General features: G+C 43.8%; 1 protein-coding gene across 1 annotated transcript in view; it reads left to right on the forward strand.

Moving 5' to 3' along the window:
* Positions 1-296: 296 nt before the first annotated feature.
* LOC137381615 (high affinity cGMP-specific 3',5'-cyclic phosphodiesterase 9A-like) overlaps positions 297-18,962 on the forward strand; it is a 64,718-nt gene continuing 46,052 nt past the window's right edge. The window contains exons 1-6 of the mRNA XM_068054322.1: positions 297-368; positions 11,173-11,243; positions 11,826-11,903; positions 15,024-15,067; positions 16,764-16,818; positions 17,814-17,884. Of these exons, the coding sequence (XP_067910423.1) occupies positions 297-368; positions 11,173-11,243; positions 11,826-11,903; positions 15,024-15,067; positions 16,764-16,818; positions 17,814-17,884 (391 nt within the window). The remainder of the gene's footprint in view (positions 369-11,172; positions 11,244-11,825; positions 11,904-15,023; positions 15,068-16,763; positions 16,819-17,813; positions 17,885-18,962) is intronic.

Consider the following 18,962-nt stretch of genomic DNA (forward strand, 5'->3'; position numbering starts at 1 on the left):
CTCATGGTGAGGGGAATTTCAAGACATGGTTAACGGCTGCTTGTGTCATCAGTTGGAATCGCTTGGTTTGCCAAGGCAACGACACCCAGCTGGGGACAGATTGGTTGATAGTGGACAAACATCTTCAAATCCCTGCCTTTCAGGCTTCTGCATTTCAGTTGCACCTGCTTGAGTTTCCCAGGTCACAGAACAGGCTGTGATAGCAAAGGGAACAGAGCTGGAAATAGCAGTCCTGGTCTCATCTCCAGCTCCGGTGTGCCGTACTCCTCACCTCCTTTGCACCCAGTCACCAGGAAATGGGATCAGCCTCCTCCTCTGCCTATGTACCAAAGGTTATCTACCTACAGAAAGACAGCATTCCACACAAGGTAACATTTCTCTTTTCATTGTTTTCTGTTATTTTTCTCCCCTCTTCTGTAAGTGGTGATTGGTTTTGACGTGCGATTCATACTGCAGCAAAATTCATACTTATGTGAGATTTATATTGAGGTGCTATTTATTTTTATGTGAGATTTGTATTTGAGTCATAATGAGGAGCGATTGAGGCACGATTCATACTGAGGCATGATTCATAATAATGTGAGGTGAGTTTCATATTGAGGCAGGGATCATGTTGAGGCAAGATTTATATTAAGATGTGTAAACTATCAACTTTAAGTAAACAGGCTGCAATTTAAGTAAATGATTGGACAACGAGATCTGTTGTCTGCACATCCTGTGCCATATGGAAATTCCAAGATACTTTGTGTGTCCTAAATGACTACATATGGAGGAAGTGCCGCTGGCTGCTTAAACTTTAACTCAGGGTTAGTTTTAGTTTAGTTTAGTTTAGAGATACAGCACTGAAATAGGCCCTTCAGCCCACCGAGTCTGTGCTGACCATCAACCACCCATTTATACTAATCCTACACTAATCCCATATTCCCACCACATCCCCACCTGTCCCTATATTTCCCTACCACCTACCTATACTAGGGGCAATTTATAATGGCCAATTTACCTATCAACCTGAAAGTCTTTGGCATGTGGGAGGAAACCGGAGCACCCGGAGGAAACCCATGCAGACACAGGGAGAACTTGCAAACTCCACACAGGCAGTACCCAGAATTGAACTCGGGTCACTGGAGCTGTGAGGCTGCAGTGCTAACCACTGCGCCACTGTACTCAAGGAGTAGCTGGGTCATCCAGGAGGCCAACAGTTTCGTGGACCACATGTTCCAGGTCACGCCACACCCGCAGAGAGTTCCTGAGCAGCGTAAGTGGGTGATCATCCGGCATGGTAAGAAAAAGAAAAAGCAATCAGTTGAATAATCTTCTGGGATTGTGGCCCTCGCACAGTGGATTTCAGTACAACACCTTGGGGGAGTGCAGTCTAGGGCAAATCCAAGACACTGGAGACAGCAAAGTGTGAAAATGCAGTTGGTATACAGGATTCAATAGCCAAGGAGATAGGCAGATGTTTCTGCAACTGGCCCAATGTGAATCTCGCATGTTGTCTTGCTTCCCTGGTGTTTGGGTAAAGGATGTCACGGAATAAGTGCAGAACATTCTGCAGGGCAAAGGGGAAACAGCTAGAGGTTGTGGTCCACTTTGGAACTGTGGCATAGGAAAGTGTTGAGGTCCTTCAGACAGAGTTTCAGTAACTATGGAGGACTCAAAATTGGTAATCTCTGACTATTCCTAACTTCGTGTGCTAGTGGGTATAGGAACAGCAAGATAAAGCCCATTAATGTGTGGCTGGAGAAATGGTGCAGGAGGGAGGTCTTCAGATTCCTGGGGCATTGGGACCAGTTCTGGGGCAAGAGGAACCTGTACGAGGTGAATGGTTGCATCTGAACAGAGATATGCCAATGTCCTCAAGGGGAGGTTAACTAGACCTGTGAAGGGAGGGTTTAAACTAATTTGACATAGGGAAGAGAACGAGGATGAAGCATCAGAGAGCAGTAACAAGGTCCATAACGACAGAGAGATGAACAGAATAAAGAGGAGGGATCAGACAGAGGAGAAAGGCAAAGCAGACGAAAGCGTACAAGAATAGTCAAGGAAGGGTGGGACCTATTAGCATTCAACAAGGAGATCTTCTGGAGGCAGATGAATGGCTAAGGTACTAAATGAGTACTTTGCATTTGTCTTCACAAAAGAAGAGGATGCGGCCAATGTCATTTAAAGCAGGAGGAGGTAGAGCAATTGGATGGGATAATAATAGATAAAGACAAAGTACTTAATTGTTTGCCATAATTCAAAATAGATAAGTCACCCAGGATTATTTTAGATTGCTGAGGGAAGGGTGGAAATAGCAGAGGCTCAGACCACAATCTTTCAATCATCCTTGGATATGGGAGTGAGGTCAGAGGATGCCAGCATTGCAATAAAAGAAGCGGGATAAACATGTTAACTACAGACCAGTCAGCCAGACTTCGGTGGTGGGAACATCAAGAGACCATAATCCAGGACTCAATTAATGGGTTAATTAATGACAGCCAACATAGATTTGTGAAAGGCAAGTTTATCCTGTCTGACAAACTGAGTTCTTTGAAGTAGTGGAAAGGGTTGATGAGGGCAGTGCAGTTGATGTGTTTATGGACTTCAAAGAGCCACAGAATGTTAGCAAAATTGAAGTCGTGGGATTCAAGGGGCAGTGACTACGTGGATACTAAATAGGCTAAAAGACAGAAAACGGAGTGTAACAGTTAACCATTGTTTATCAGACTGGAGGGAAGTGTAGAGTAATGACCCCAAGGGTTAATAGGACATTGCTCTTTTTGAAAGGTATTAATGACCTGTACTTGGGTATACAAAGCATAATTTCAAAGTATGCAGATAACACAAAACTCGAAAATGTTGTAAGCAATGAGGATGGTAACAGACTTCAAGAGGATACAGTCAGACTGGTGAAATGGGAAAACACATGGCAGATGAAATTTAATGCAGAAAAGTGTGAAGTGATACATTTTGGAAGGAAGAGAGGCATTATAAACTAAATAGTACAATTTTAAAGGAATTGCAGGAACAAAAAGATCTCAGAATTCAAATATACAAATCTTTGAAGCTGGCAGGACAAGTTGATAAAGCATACAGTATCCTGAGCTTTTCAAATAGAGGCATAGAGTACAAAATGACGGAAGCTACGCTAAATCTTTATAAATCACTCGTTAGACCTCAGCTAGGGTGCTGTGTCCCATTCCGGGCACCACACTTTAGGAAACATGTTAAGGCCTTGCAGAGGGTTCAGAGGAAATTTACTGGAATGGTATGAGGGATAAGGGACTTCAGTTATTTGGAGAGATTAGAGAAGCTGGGATTGGTCTCCTTAGAGCAAAGGGCCCTAAGAGAAATTTTAATAGAGGTATTCAAAATGATGAAGGATTTTGACAGAGGAGATAGGGACATATTATTTCCACTGGTAAGAAGCTTGATAACTAAGGGACACAGATTTAAGATAATTGGCAAAATAACCAGAGGTGAGACGATGAGAAATTCTTATTATGCAGCAAGTTGTTATGATCCGGAATGTACTACCTGCAAAGGTGAAAGCAGATTCAATAATAACTTTCAAAAGAGAATTGGCTTAATAATTGAAAAAGAAAAATCTGCAGGGCTATGTGGAAAGAGCAACGAAGTGGGACTAATTGCACAGCTCTTTCAATGATCAGGCAAATTAACGATGGTGTGAATGACCTCCTTCTGTGCTGTAAGATTCAACGATTCTATGAGTCATATTGAGGCACGAGTGATGATTCCATGGATACGGGTTGTGCTCTAGTTTCTTTGTCAAGAGAACAATCTTCGAACACAAACCTAGGCAGCGAGCATTTTCAAGCTCTCCAACCTTAGAGGGCAATGCAATTGGGCTTGATCCTGTCCTCATCCAACATCGACTCAGAAATACTACCCAGCGACAATAACTAGACAGCCATAAGGAGCAGCAATCCTGTCTGGAACTGATTGCAGCACCTTTGCTATTGCCCTTGCTGTAATTGGTTAAATAAAGCACATTCAAGGGATCAAAGCTGGGACCTTCTGGACTGCAAGGCTCAGGAGTACACCAGGTGCTGGTTTTACCTGGAAAAACTCAATGTAACATTGCTCTAGTGTCAATTCAGTCATAATCTTGACAGCAGCAAAGTTAACAAATTGCTGGTGGCTACTAGTGAATTAAAGACTTCTTTATAATATTTAAGATAGAAAGGGGAGATAATTGATAAAACAGTCAAATTTAGAGAGAACAAAACCCTGGTTCTGATGGATTGCTTCCACACATACTAAAAGAAGGCGGGTAAGGGATAGCAAAGGCACTATTAATAGAAAGGGAAATAGTGCCAGAGGACTGGCAGGCAGCTAATGTTGTTCTTATATTTAAAAAGGGAGATAGAACAAATCTAGAATAGTAGACCAGTAGGCTTAATGTCAGTGGGAGGGAAGATAATGGAATCTTTACTCAAAGATGTAATTTTAAAAATCTAGAAACCAAAAATATAATAAAGGATAGTCAGCATATATTTTAAAAGGGAAAAGGAAAGGTTGTGCTTGACCAATCTTATTGAATTATTTGAAGAAGTAACAGAGTAGACAGGATAATGCAGTGGATGTGATATACTTGGATTTCAAAAGGCCTTCGCTAAAGAACCACATAGACTCATGACTAAGGTTACAGGATGTGGAGTCAGGTAAAGGCCTGCTCTCGGAACCCGAACTCGACGGGACCCGATTACATGTGTCGGGGTTGGGTCGTACTTCCGGTTCCGGCATTCGGGCTCAGGTCGGGTCGGGCCGGATCAGACACACTCTATCACCACCTCGGGTAAGTGACTTTAATGCTAATTTACTTTTTGGTCTTTAAAGGTGGTTTTGTTACAATTATTTTAAGCTTGTGCAGGTAAGGAACAAAGTGAAAAACGGACGGTAGGTTAACTGATGGTTGGGTTGGGTTGGGTCGGGTCGGGCGCGGGAAAAGATGGAAGGACTCGGGCCGGGTTGAGCTTGGGGTCAAATGGGGTTCTGTCGGGCTCGTGTCAGATCTCATTTGCAGACCCGAGCAGGCCTTTAAAGTCAGGGGACAAATAGCAGAATGGTTAGCAAGTTGACTACAAAAAAGAAAACAGAATAAGGGTTAAAGATAGTAACTCAGACCAGCAGAAGATGGAAATTGGTGTTTCACAAGGTACGGTGCTGTGACCTTGGAAAAGAAGTGCCTAAATAGGGTAGAGGAGTAAAGGGATCTAGGGGTACAGGTACACAAATCATGAAAAGTAGCAACCCAGGTTACCAATGCTGTAAGAAATGCAAACAAATCTCAGGGTTTATTTCTAGAGGAAAAGAATTCAAAAGCAGAGAAGTTATGTTAAACTTATATAGAACCTTGGTTAGACCACACTTAGAGTGCTTTGCTCCATTCACAAAAAGGATTTAGAGCCACTGGAGCAGGTGCAACAAAGATTTACAAGGATACTACCAGAACTGAAAGGTTATACTTATCAGGAGACTAAAAAATTGGGGCTTTTTCATAGTATACTGAGGGGCTAGATCTGTGTAAAACTCCTTGGGCTGTACGCACCAGAGAATGTTTTTTGGTATGTAATGCAAATATACATTGCTAATATAACTTGAAATGGCAAGGGTAGTGAGGCACCTCATGTACAGTATTGAAAGAAACTGATCTGTATTGCACTTTATGAAATGTCCAACTTGAATTGTTTTGTAATATATTTTACACATTTTATGAATAAAGTATATTTTTGGGGAAAAAAGCTGAGGCTTTTTTCTCCAGAAAAGAGAAGGCTGAGACCTGGTCGAATTCTTTAAAGTTATGAAGAGGTTCATTAACATAGATGCAAGTGTCAGCTTAAATCATGTTGGGGGTGGGGGTGGGGGGGTGGAGGGGGGTAAATAACATCATTACTATAACATAGAAACAAAATGCTTGCTGCCTTGCTTTCACTTCCACCAAACTTGAAAGATGTCAGCCTGTAAATGCACGGTGAAAATGAAGAATTTAGGGATATTATTATTAGTAAACAGATAGTATTAGAGAAATTAATGGGACTTAAAGTCGACAAATCCCCTGGACCTGGTGGTAGCTGCATCCTAGGGTTCTAAAAGAGGTTGCTACAGAGATAGTGGATGCATTGGTTTTTATTTTTAAAAGTACCTAGATTCGAGAACAGTCTTCATGGACTGGAAGATAGAAAATGTAACCACTACTCAAGAAAGGAGGGACAGAGAAAGCAGGAAACTATAGGCCAGTTAGCCTCTGACATCAGTAATAGGAAAAATGCTAGAATCTATTGTAAGGGATGTGGTAACAGGGTACTTGGGGAATCATATGAATAGGCAGAGTCAACACGGACATATGAAAGGAAAATCATGTTTGATAAATCTATTAGTTTTTTGAGGTGGTAACTAGCAGGGTAGATAAGGGGGAACTAATGGATGTAGTATATTTAGATTTTCAATAAGCATTTTATAAGGTGCCACAAAAGAGGTTATTACACAAAATTAGGGCTCATGGTATTACGGGTAATATATTGGCATGGATTGAGGACTGGTTAATGGACAGAAAACGGAGTAGCAATAAATGGGTCATTTTTTGGTTGACTAGCTACAGCTAGTCTGGGATGAGGAGATTATACTATGATGAGAGATCAAGTAGACTGGGCCTACAATCCCTGGAATTTAGAAGAATGAGAGATGATTTCAATGAAACATCACATTTTTAAGGGGCTTGATAGGGTAGGTGCTGGGAGGATATTTCTTCTGGTTGGGGAGTCATAAATTAGGGTCGCAGTCTCAAAATAAGGTGTCAGCCATTTAAGACTGATATGAGGAGAAATTTCTTCACTCAGAGTTGTAGATCTTTGGAATTCTGTCCCACAGAGGGCTGTGGATGCTCAGTCTTTGTCCACATTCAAGAAAGGGATTGATAGAAGGGAATTAAAGGATATGGGAATTATGTGGGAAAGTGGAGTTGAAGTAGAAGATCAGCCATGATCATATTGAATGGAGGAGCAGGCTCAAAGGGCTGAATGGCTCCTCCTGTTCCTATTTCTTATGTTCTTATACATTTTACTTGTCAACTGGTCAGTTTAGAGCAGATTAAGTAAAGGATGTGAAGCAAAATCATCTTTGTGTTATGATTTTCCTCCTTTATCCTGAAGTTGCTGTCTTTTGCTGGGGCACAGTTGGACTGGCATGAACTGCCCTCTGATACCTCATTCAAATGGTGTTACTACACATGAGACCAGGCTGCTTTACCATGAGGGCATAAAAGCCAAGGCCAATCCCAGCATCTGCACATGGGAACTTTCCTGACTGTTGGGAGTAGTAGGAACGATGGCTGATCTTTCACTCCCCTAGCTTAGAGTTGCTGAAGCAACCAGAATGACTGGTGGTTAGAGAGTTAAAACATCGGGCCAAGTAGAATAAACTTAGTTTGTATTTTCTTGAGAACAGGAGATTAAGAAGTGAACTGATCAAGGTGTTTAACATGTTAAAAGGATTTTCAGGTACAGACAGAGGGTGGGATCTACATTCCGGAGTCAGGACCCTGACATCGCGGTCACCACACGACCCCATGCCGCATTGGCAATTCATATGCATTGCAATTATATTATGCAAAGGAGGTAATTGGCCTGGAGTCGCGTTTGCCGCCCAATTAGCAGTGGTGGATGTGAGAGGGAGGCGTGACTTAGACAGGGACAGGCCCAATTTAAAGGGCGGGTCGTTCACCCAAGAGCCCAAGAGATGAAGGAAGGTGAAGAGCAAAGGGCATTGGGAAAGGAGCACCACTGCCACCCCCACCCCCCCCCACCCCAACCATCCCACCCATGCCAGGGTAGCCCCGTTTTTGGACACCTCATTGGAAGCAGTGACTGAGAGAAGGAAAATCCTGTGCCCTGCCAGTGGTAACAGAAAGCCTGCAAAGGGCATGGCTGGAGGTGGCACACAAAGTCAGCAGCAGAGGAGTGGTGAGGAGGAACTGAGTTCAGCGCTGGAAGCTTTTCAATGACCTTCTCAGATCTGAAAAGGTGAGTCCAAAGATAGACCCAGATGGCATGCCTCCTGGTCATCAGTCACCAGAGTGCAAAAGAAAGGGGAATCCTGAGGGTGCGTAGAGTTCTCCTGACCATGGGAGAGATGTGTCCTCAGTAGCCCTGATTATCCATAAGCATAGGTCAGAACCCTGGTACTGCTGGACAGGAGGCTGGGGTGCAGACTGCAGTAGCGTATGCAATTGAAAAGTTGTGAATGGTGCGGGAGAGAGGCATTGTCCTAATTGCATCTTTCTTCACCTTGCAGGCCAAAAGGGAATTGAACGCCATAGATAGTGCGAGGACAATCCTGGAAGGTGGGCTGCCACAGATAGTATTGCTGACACAATTTGAGGAGCTGGCCCTTAACCTGGCCAGAATGTCAAGACACAGGGACACTGGGGATGGAGAAATAGGGGTCCACCACAGACACGGTGAAAATATCTCAACATCTCCAGATTCAGGGGCTGCATGGCAATGCTCCCCATGCAATGATCTGTCAATGCCTAAGCTGTCATTTCATTGTTTTTAGCAGCATAAGATTCTGATGGCTGCCCAATCTCTCATAACCATCTTCTCTTATGTCTCCCACAGGGCCAGCTGCAGAGGTACAAGAGGCCAGACAAACACACCAAGCTCTGAGGAGCCAGAGGAGGATGACACCTTGGAGCTTGCAGCATCACATCTTTCATGTGTACCCTCCGCCAGCACAGATACTCGCATCTCTGTGTCCTCATGCTCTATTAGAGAGGGTGGCACAGAGTGAAGCACATCTCCCTTCAGAGCTGGAGGATTCGGAGGAGGCAGAGTTGATCCCTTGGAGGATCAAAGTCAGGTGCAGCCCTGCTCGGCAGGGTGGAGGTGCAGTACCTCAGGAGTCAAGAAACAGTTGGCTTTACCTGGAGAACCAGCGTGAGATGTGTAGTCACATGTCAGTTACCTGAGTCATGTGCTCCACAATGCCTCAGTGCTTTGAGCACATGGGCTCTTCCATGAGAGAATGGTTAAACTCATTGAGCGACATATGCGACATCACCAGAGTGAATGCAGGAACAGCGCACTGACATGCTCGGAATGCATGCCACTGTCAATAGCACTGACTGGTGAGTGGCGCAAATGGCGCAACGAAGCATGGAGTGGATGCCAGCTGCGCCCCAGCTGGTGGTCCCCTCCAGCAATCAAGGACACCGTGAAAGGGCTGAAGAGGTGACGGGTGGTGATGAGGGGGTCACCCCCTCACAGGGCACTATCATTCTCATCCGCCCCCACCGATGGCCCCTCCGACAGGTGAAGCATCTGTGGAGTCACGTCCTGACAGAAGCTGCCCCTGCTGTGCTGCCAGTGCACCAGCCTTTGGAGGTTCCTCCTTCCCTCGCAGCTCCACACCGAGGCCAGCCACTACAGATATCTCAGGCCCAGACAGACACGAGCGAGCAGTCTGCCCCCAACACATTCTTAGCCACAGGGGGAGCACCTCGTAGGAGTGGCTGTGAGCACTGGTAATGTCACTTTGTGAGTCACTTGGGTGTTTCTGATGTAAATAATAGTGAAATGTTCAGTAATAAAGCTCTGGGAAGGTTGCTGCACTAAGGCTGACTTGTGTGTTTCCTGCATTTCACCAACATGAAATGGAGAATGACAAGTGAGGGTTGGCAGAGAGATGGAGTGTGCTGGTGAAGGTTGTGTAAGTTGGAGTGTCTAGAGCCTTCCTGTCCCTCCTTCCTCATCCCTTCCCCTCCATTGCCCGGGAATTTGCCTCTGTTCGGCAGATGCTTCTCCCCATCGCTAGTTGGAGCAAGCTCGGAGAAGCTTGATCCCATTTCCCCTGATGCCTTTCCTTTGTTAGCAAAAGAATGTGGTGTCTTCATGAACCTCACCCACCCCCACCCCCACCCGTCATGACTCTGTGAGACCCGACAGCAGAAGGACCCGTCCCTCCCTCCTCCACACCACTCCCATCCCCCCGCCATCCCGACCCCACTACCTTGTCAAGAGTGCAGAGATGTGAACGATAATTCTTCTCATTGACTACATCTAGTTTGCTGTGAATGAGGGCCTTTTTTGAACCTTCCCTCTTTAATGCTGCCTCTTGCTTTGATCCCGTCCTTCTAGTTCACTCCCCGCTGTGTCACCATCTCCTCTTCCATGTCATGGTTCTGATGGTGCGTCAAATCCGCATCTTAGAAACAAAATACAAAACTGGCCCTTTACTGAGCAGACAATAAGCTCGTTAATGGGTTTAAGTGGCCCTCTGCATAGAGCAGGTGGTTTACCTCTTCCTGCTCCCGATGCTACCATTTGAAATCACAGTATGCCGGTTTTTCGTTGGAAAAGCAGCACGCTGAACCCAGGGGCGGGTTTAAGCGACTGCCCATCCCCATTCCTGCCCTCCCGAACTGATAAAAGTCCTGCCAGAGAAACTATTTCCGCTTATGTATCTAGACAGATACATGAATGGGCAGAAAGCAAAGAGATACAGACCCTTAGAAAATAGGCGACATGTTTAGATAGAGGATCTGGATCGGCGCAGGCTTGGAGGGCCGAAGGGCCTGTTCCTGTGCTTGTAAAAAAAAAAATTCTTTGTTCTTTATGGGTGAACAAGGGGGCATAAACTTAAAATTAAAGCAAGGCCATTCAGGAGTGAAATCAGGAAGCACATTTTCACACAAGGTGGAGTAGAAATCTGGAAATCTCTCCCTCAAAAGGCCTTGGCTGATGGAACCTTCAAGATTAATTACGATGAGAGTTTTGTTAGGTAAACAAAGCAAGAAATATGTAATAAATGGTGTTGATGTGAAGAACTGCTGTGATCTAATTAAATGGTGGAGCAGGCTCAAGGGGCTGAATGGCCTACTCCTGTTCCTAATGATCATATCCAATGAATTGTAACACCTGATCTACCATTGAAACTGAAATCATCTAGCTCAGCACAGAGCAGTAGTTGGTCTGTATGGTTCAGTATCACACTGGGTTGAGAATTTACCAGCGAAGGCATTAAAAGGCATTTCACAAGTTGCACTTAGAATTCATCTCAGCAGGGGTGGGGTGGGAGCTGGTAGAGGGGCAGGAAATGCTTTTCATGCCCCGTTTCCTGTCATTTATTCTATGGCTCTAACTGAACTGTAACACTCTCCCTTGTTTGCAGGTGATGTTCAGCAGATTCTGCAGCCCCAGTGACATTAAAGAGCTGCTATGTACAGCTGTTGGGCTCACCAGGTCAGTGAGAAAAATCAACTATTACACTCAGTTGGAAATGCAATGATGATATTACTTAACTCAGTTGAACGAAATTCATTCGTGCTAAAGTCATTACTTGATTTGTTTTAAACCGGTTTATGCCATCATTTAAATGGAAAACAGAGGGTGAGTATTGTGTTCCCTGTCACGCGATAAGCAACAATTTAAACATATGCTAATTCCTTCATTGCACACATAGACCGTAATTTTTGAGTTAACTGGCATAATTCTGAGAAAAATGAAAAAGAAATTTAATTTTTATAGCGCCTTTCACAACATTTTTATGCCCCAAGGCACTTTACAGCCAATGACGTGCATTGGAAGTGTAGTCACTGTTGTAATGTTGTAACCATTAGCTGTTGGTATTGGAGAATCTTGGATACAAAGCCTAGAATGTTTTTACCCATATGACAAATCACGAGCAGAGTGCTGGCGATTTCTCACTTTACACAGAGTTCCCATTGGCAGTGCAAACTTGGAAAATCAGTCCAACAAGTTGAGCAAATGTGTATATGATCTGTTAATGAAGAGCCTGTCTCTCTCTATTGTCTTGTTATTTAGGAACACCTTGATTATGCTCATGGATCAAAACAATGCCATTATATCCATAGACCCTACTATGCCAACTAATTCGCTAAGGTAAGAATGTTTGAACTTTTACATAAAGGTTTGGCCCAAAGTGATGCTAGAGTGTCATAAACATTACACGGTAAAACCAGTTGAGGAGAATCAATATTGTGGCAAGGCAGTGTTATAACTAAGGTACATGCTTGATAGTTTCTCCATCCCATTTCCTCAGTTTATAGTTGAAGTCAATCAGAAATGTTTCTAATATAGAGCAGACTTCATCGATGGGAAGTGTTATGACCAGGTGAGAAATATGTCTCGGGGTCTGTTACTATCTTCACCTGGTAAGAGGGTTTAATTTTAAACACACCGTTTTGAACTCCCCTTATCAATATGGCGGGCGATACACTTCCTGTTCACAATGAGTGTGTGCTTACTGCTCGCCACATTAGAGGCTTAGGAGGCTATTTAGTGCCCAAAAAATATGTGCTGTGTAGCTGAATGTTTAGGGCCATATCTTTAAAAGGACATTGATATATTGCAGAGGGTTCAAGGAAGAGTCAAAAAAATGATTTCAACATTAACAGAGATTTGAAATAGAAAGAGGAAAGAAGCAACTTGCGTTCATATAATACCTTTTACAGGACATTTCAGGACATCCCAAAATGCGTCATAGACAATGAAATACTTTAGAAATGTTGTTGCTGTTAGGATGATAGGAACAGGAGTGGATCTTTCAACCCCTTGAGCATGTTCCACCATTCCATGAGATCATGGCAGATCTGTATCCTAAATCCATCCACCCACCTTAGCTCCATATTCTGTAATACCCTTGTCCAGCAATAATCTATCGATCTCAGATTTAAAACTATTAATTGAAATAGCATCTACTGCCTTATGTGGTAGAAAGTTCCACATGTCTACTACCCCTTGTTCGAAGGAATATTTCCTAACTTCTCTCCTGAATGACCTGGCTCTGATTTTAAGGCTGTGTCCCGATGTCCTAGATTCCCCCAGCAGCCGAAGAAGTTTCCCTTTATCTATCCAACCAATTCTTCACAAAATCTTAAAAACTTCCATCAAATCACCCCTTAACCTTCTATATTTCAAGGAATACTAGCCTAGATTATGTAATCTTTCCTTGTAGTTTTCAACGTTGGAGCCCTGATAACATGCTCATAAAACTGTGCTGCACTCCTTCCAATAACCAATATATTACCTGGATCTGTGTTTAACGGGGCCACATCATCCTTTCTCTTCTAATATAATTGTAAAAACCTTTTGTGTTAATCTTGATACCCCTCACAATTTTCGTTGGGTACCATAAACAGTAAGAGATTGATGGCAAATAGGAACCGATGGTTTGCAATGGTGGCCAAATAAGTAACAAAGATATATAAATTTGGGATTATCAATAGAAAAGCAAAGTCAAAAGTATTGTTAGGAATGATGGAAATTGTTTCTGTGGAATGTAATTGGCCTGTATAAGTAAGAAAGATGTCCAGATAGATCACTATTCTGGAATTTCAATCAGTTACCTTTGGACAAATGGGAGTCATTTTGTAGACCAGTTCCTCCTGGAATTTTCCCTTTTGACTGCATTTTGGAATCAGGTTCACAACATTACTGAAGTGAGTTATAAATGATTGACTTTTCTGATTATTTTCACATCCGTTTGAGAGTCAAGTGGTGCTTGTTACAGTCAGCTATTGAATCACTGGTGCACTGTTTTGAAAAAAGGTGATAATCGACAGAGAACATAGGATTTGTTTATGGCATGATATGCTGTTTTGAGTGTGTCAGTTTTACATAAGAAGTCCTGGAGGCAATGAAAATGTTGCTTTGTGAGCGTTAATGAATCACTTGCCCGAAGCATCAGCAACCACTCTGGTCATGAATCAGAGTTGGGAACCCACCATAAAAATAAAATAATTTTATATTTCCATTAAAATTCCTATGTCTACATTTATAATGGTAACTGCCCATGTAAACTTGTCACTCTGTAATTACACCCTCCCTCTCGTGGAAGTATTGCAGTACTACCACTGGCAGGAATATCCAGACACGTAAAAGTTGAGTGCCACGGTTATCTTCAGGGCCACAGGCATTGGGTGTCCACCGAAGCCCATGGGTCACAACTTGTACTGCAGCATGGTGTACAAGTCGGTGATGGCCTCTCTGGAGATGGAGAGCTGCAGCCTTCACTGACACTACCGCTCAGACATTTTGAGGTAGCTGAGGTGTGTCCACACTCTGATGCAGATAGGCCCTTCTTAACATGGCTGGTTGCTGTTGCTCTACACTTGGAGCTTCACGGGCAGACACAGCTGCCTCCTGGCATTCCCTCCATCTGAGCAGCTGCATTGCACCACAGGGTTCCTCAAAGACGGGGTGTATGACACCCATGCCAACTAATCAATAGCCCTCCTGAGCGCTGTCTTACAGAGATGAACTTGCCTTGGCACCTTTCCCTTTGCTACTCCCCTCAGAATATGCACTAATGCCCCTCAGTGCCAATTCTTGCAGAGAGCCCTGTCACCTGACACTATGGCCAGTCGTGCACAATGCCCAGCACTTTAGGCTGATGATGGCTTCTGTTTCCCCCCTCTTCCCCTATCCACTACTAGCCATGGCTGCCTTCCCACAGTGGCACTGAGGCCTTGCCTTGGTGCCACCATCTTTAAATGGCTAGGGATCGGAAGGCACGTGATCCAATATACCCGCTATTGACTAAATTCCAAACCCTGTATTGAATTGCAATCACTTCAATGCAAATGTATTGCAATGAGCTGTTCAGCAATTTTAATTGCAGTCCCACCGCGTCAGGGCAACAACGCCGCCTAGGAGCTGTCCTGCCACTGACAAAATCCGGATTGTGTTTCTGGGCGAGTGTATCCATCCTTATTCTTCAGCAGCCCCAGCCCCCCTCCTCACCCCCTCATGCCTCCATTCCCGCTCTTGCTGGCCTCACTAAATTCTACCCTTTGTGTGCAATGCCTCAGGAGATTGACTCATTTTGCATATGATTGATTCACGGTGGTGATCTAGACTGGAAGATCAGAGAAGTTTACTCTGTCTCAGTTAGCCTTTATTCACTTAAAACATGTATTTATTTTATGTACTTCAGTCAGTTAAGTGCAACTGAACAGTTATCTCTCAAATGACTTTTAACCTCTTTCCATTTCTTTCCAGTTCTCCTTACAGAGTGATCCCTCTCAGTGCTGGACAGCTTACAGGTACTGACTTCTTGTACAACAATAGCTGCATCTCTTGAAGTTGCTAATGGATACCTGCTAGGAATTGATGCCAAATCTGTTATATGGTTTAAATATTTCTCACTAGATTGATTCCTGGGATGTGAGGATTGTCCTCTGAAGAGAGATTGAGAAGAACAGGCCTATATTCTCTAGAATTTAGAAGAATGAGGGGTGACCTCAATGAAACGTATAAAATTCTTAGCAGACTTAACAGGTTAGATGCTGAGAGACTGTTCCCCAGGCTGGAGAGTCCAGAAGTAGGGGTCATAGTGTCAGGATAAGGGGTGAGTCATTTAGGATTGAGATGAAGAGAAATTTCTTCACTCAGTTATGAATATTTGGAATTGTCTACTCCAGATGACTGTGGATGATCAGTTATTTTTGGACACCAAGGGAATCAAGGGATATGGCAATAGGGAGGTAAAGTGGAGTTAAGATAATAGTTCATCCATGATCCTATTGAATAGCGGAGAAGGCTTAAGGTGGTGGTTGGGAGGTGGGGGTGGGGGCGGGGTGTGGCGTACTCCTGCTTCTATTTCTTATGTGTGATAAAAGCATTGTTATACTGGGGCTTCAGTACAATCTGCTGATGCTATTACAGTATAATGATACTTCCCACTCTTGAGATACAAACCTCCTTTTATGTTTCTCTACTGATGGTACTTGCAGTCTATTGCATGTGAGCTCAAAATGGGAGAGCATGTGGGCAGGAGGTTAGGGTTCAATAGCAGAGATGATGAAGTTTGAAGAATATTCTGGATCTTAGAGAACCAGGAGTATCTATAATATATTGGAAGTACATAGTGTGCACTTGCTGTACCTCTTAACACATCACCTTTTCTTTTTTATCTTTGGCCTCCTTATCTCGAGAGACAATGGGTAAGCACCTGGAGGTGGTCAGCGGTGTGTGGAGCAACGCCTGGAGTGGCTGTAAAGGCCAATTCTAGAGTGACAGGCTCTTCCACAGGTGCTGCATAAAAATTTGTTTGTCGGGGCTGTTACACAGTTGGCTCTCCCCTTGCGCCTCTGTCTTTTTTCCTGCCAACTGCTACGTCTCTTCGACTCGCCACACTTTAGCCCCGCCTTTATGGCTGCCCGCCAGCTTTTAATAACATCATATATTAATAAAAGTGTATCCTTCAATTCAGTGTGAGCAATTCCACAAGATAGCTGCTAATTTATTCCTAAATTCCAAAGTGGAGGTATTTGGCTGACTGAACTTAGCAGATTAGTTGGGGGTCGAGTTCATGACAGGGTAGATAGTCTATCATCTATCGAAGAGCTGGGCTCGACTGAGCAAGCGGTCTTTGTTCATTCTTTGCATTCTTCCATTTGTGATTTGTGTGCCTTGAGGAACTCGGTACTTTATCCTTTGAGGGTAATTTTGGACAAAATGGGCACAAATTCGGTCAATGCTTTGGGTGCATCCTCCAGGTTGTGCAAAGGAGGAAAATCCAGCCCATACTGTCATCAGGTGACAACAGCCCTCCCTCCCCAACATCCCTCTCCTTCCCCACCCCATCCCGGGCCAGCTTCTAGAAGACTGCATCATTGTCTGAAACTCAGTTACTTCATTGTGAAGCAAATTGAGGAATCCCAGGAAAGTGAATATAATTAGAAATGTGAAACAGTCTCATGGATTCTAACTTAACAATCACCTTCTTTCTACTTCTAGAAGAAGAAGACTTGTTGCAGAATGTTCTGACCCAAGTTGCTGACCAGTTTTCAAGGTAATCTATCATTAGTTCTTTACTTGAATTTTCAACCATTTTCTCTCCTCTTATGCTGAGAGTGGATGCTTATTTGTTTAGTTTAGTTTAGTTTAGAGATACAGCACTGAAACAGGCCCTTCGGCCCACCGAGTCTGTGCCGACCATCAACCACCAATTTATACTAATCCTACATTAATCCCATATTCCTACCACATCCCCACCTGTCCCTATATTTCCCTACTATACTATGGGCAATTTATAATGGCCAATTTACCTGGCATGTGGGAGGAAACCGGAGCACCCGGAGGAAACCCACGCAGACACAGGGAGAACTTGCAAACTCCACACAGGCAGTACCCGGAATTGAACCCGGGTCGCTGGAGCTGTGAGGCTGCGGTGCTAACCACTGCGCCACTGTGCTGCATTTGAGATGCAGTTCCATTAGAACTGGTAGCCCCATAGTACCTCACCCAACTGACCATCCACCATGTGTGAGCCAGCCAAGAGAGTGAATGTTAGAAACCTAGTCTAGCACGGGCGATCTCACAGTTAAGCCTATCCCTGTCCTTTCCCAATGTCCACACGGGCGCACTTTCAGCCAGGTTCAGTGGATAGCAATCAGTGATTCTATATGATTTTCCCTCCCCTTCCTAGTTTGGGGACACTGAGCTCCAGTATAATGCTCACATTGCTACTCATTGTCTTTGCCCCCCTCTTTACGTCTCCCAAACCATTCAGCATTCTGCAGCTGAGAAGGAGGGCAGCCAAGGCACTATCAAGAGCACAGGAGGTAACAGTCTCCAATTTCCTTTCTTCTATGTGAGGGAACTCAACCTGCTTCCCATTCAATGTCAGCCTTTAACAAACCCAAGAGAGCAGAAGAACCTACACCCTGCCACTCCATTGCATAACATGTCGGAGCACTAATGTTCCCTGTCCAGGACAAAATTCAAATATGAAGGCAATCAGATATGTTGAGTTTACTGTAGCTGTTGATGTTGATTCTGTTGCAGAATTTTCAAAGTTAATGACCTGAAAACTGAAATCTCAAGCAGGTTGGCAGCATTGGAAAAGAGGGTCGAATGTAAGTTAGCACTTTGAACCTTCCACTTACAACTTCTGTTTTCCTGTTATAGAATGGTATTTCTGCTGATAATGGTGAAGGTCATGGCAAAGGACTGGACAGGTCTACTCTCCAGGCCAAAGATTTACACACAAACTTGTAGCAGGAACACTAGTGATTAACTGTGAATGGATATGGAGATTATCCATTTTTTGAACAATAAAATGGCTTTGGGCCAAAGAGTACAATTCAAGATTGGGCATTTGAGACCAAGTTCAGGTTGTCTTGAAAATGAAGAGTGGCCCAAATTGGAAAAAGAGACCACCCAACAATAAACTCCCATTTTTGACCAGGATTCCCTTGTAGCACCCATTTGAAATGGGTGGTGAACATCTGGAGCATTGGTCAGATGCTCCAAGTTCTTTTGGTAGGACTTTGCCTTCAAATAAAATTGAGATTAATAAGCCTCACATGCAACCTTCATGTGTTTAAAGTGTTTGTGGCCCAGATGTTATATACTACATTCAGCGGGCATGACTTATCAGTGGCAAATAATAGGGGTGCAGCAGAATTATAGACATCGATGATCACATTTTCAGTCCCAATGGATGCAGGATAAATAAATTGGCTTTCCATTGCCCAGATGGTTAAGTGACAAACTACACTGTTAGCACACTGGTGAACCATGCAGCCAAGGAAGATCCCAGCTTTGATTCCCCAGTCTGTGCTGAGTTAACTTTTGCAGCCAGGGTGATAGTAATAGCGTAGCAGTTGCTCTCAGTGCACCTGGGCTGCGGAGATTAGCTCAGACAGGGCTCCAACACCTGATCTCTACCTAGTGAACATGGCTGGAACTTGTATGCACCTGGGCATTGAGATGCGAACAGGGTCAGAGCCATAGTCAAATAGTTTACCAACATTCTCTGTCCAAGCCCATATAAAGAATGTGCCTTTTGCATGAGGTACTTGAAGGTGGCCAACACTTGTGGAATTATACTAAGTGAAGAAAGGAGATGAGAAGAAACTTTAATGGAAATAAAATCAACCTTTACCATTCCTGAAAGATTGAGTAAGATTAAAAAGGGGCTGTGGTCTAATT

This window comes from Heterodontus francisci, chromosome 22 (assembly GCF_036365525.1).
Source record: "Heterodontus francisci isolate sHetFra1 chromosome 22, sHetFra1.hap1, whole genome shotgun sequence".
In the NCBI taxonomy this organism is placed as follows: Eukaryota; Metazoa; Chordata; class Chondrichthyes; order Heterodontiformes; family Heterodontidae; genus Heterodontus; species Heterodontus francisci.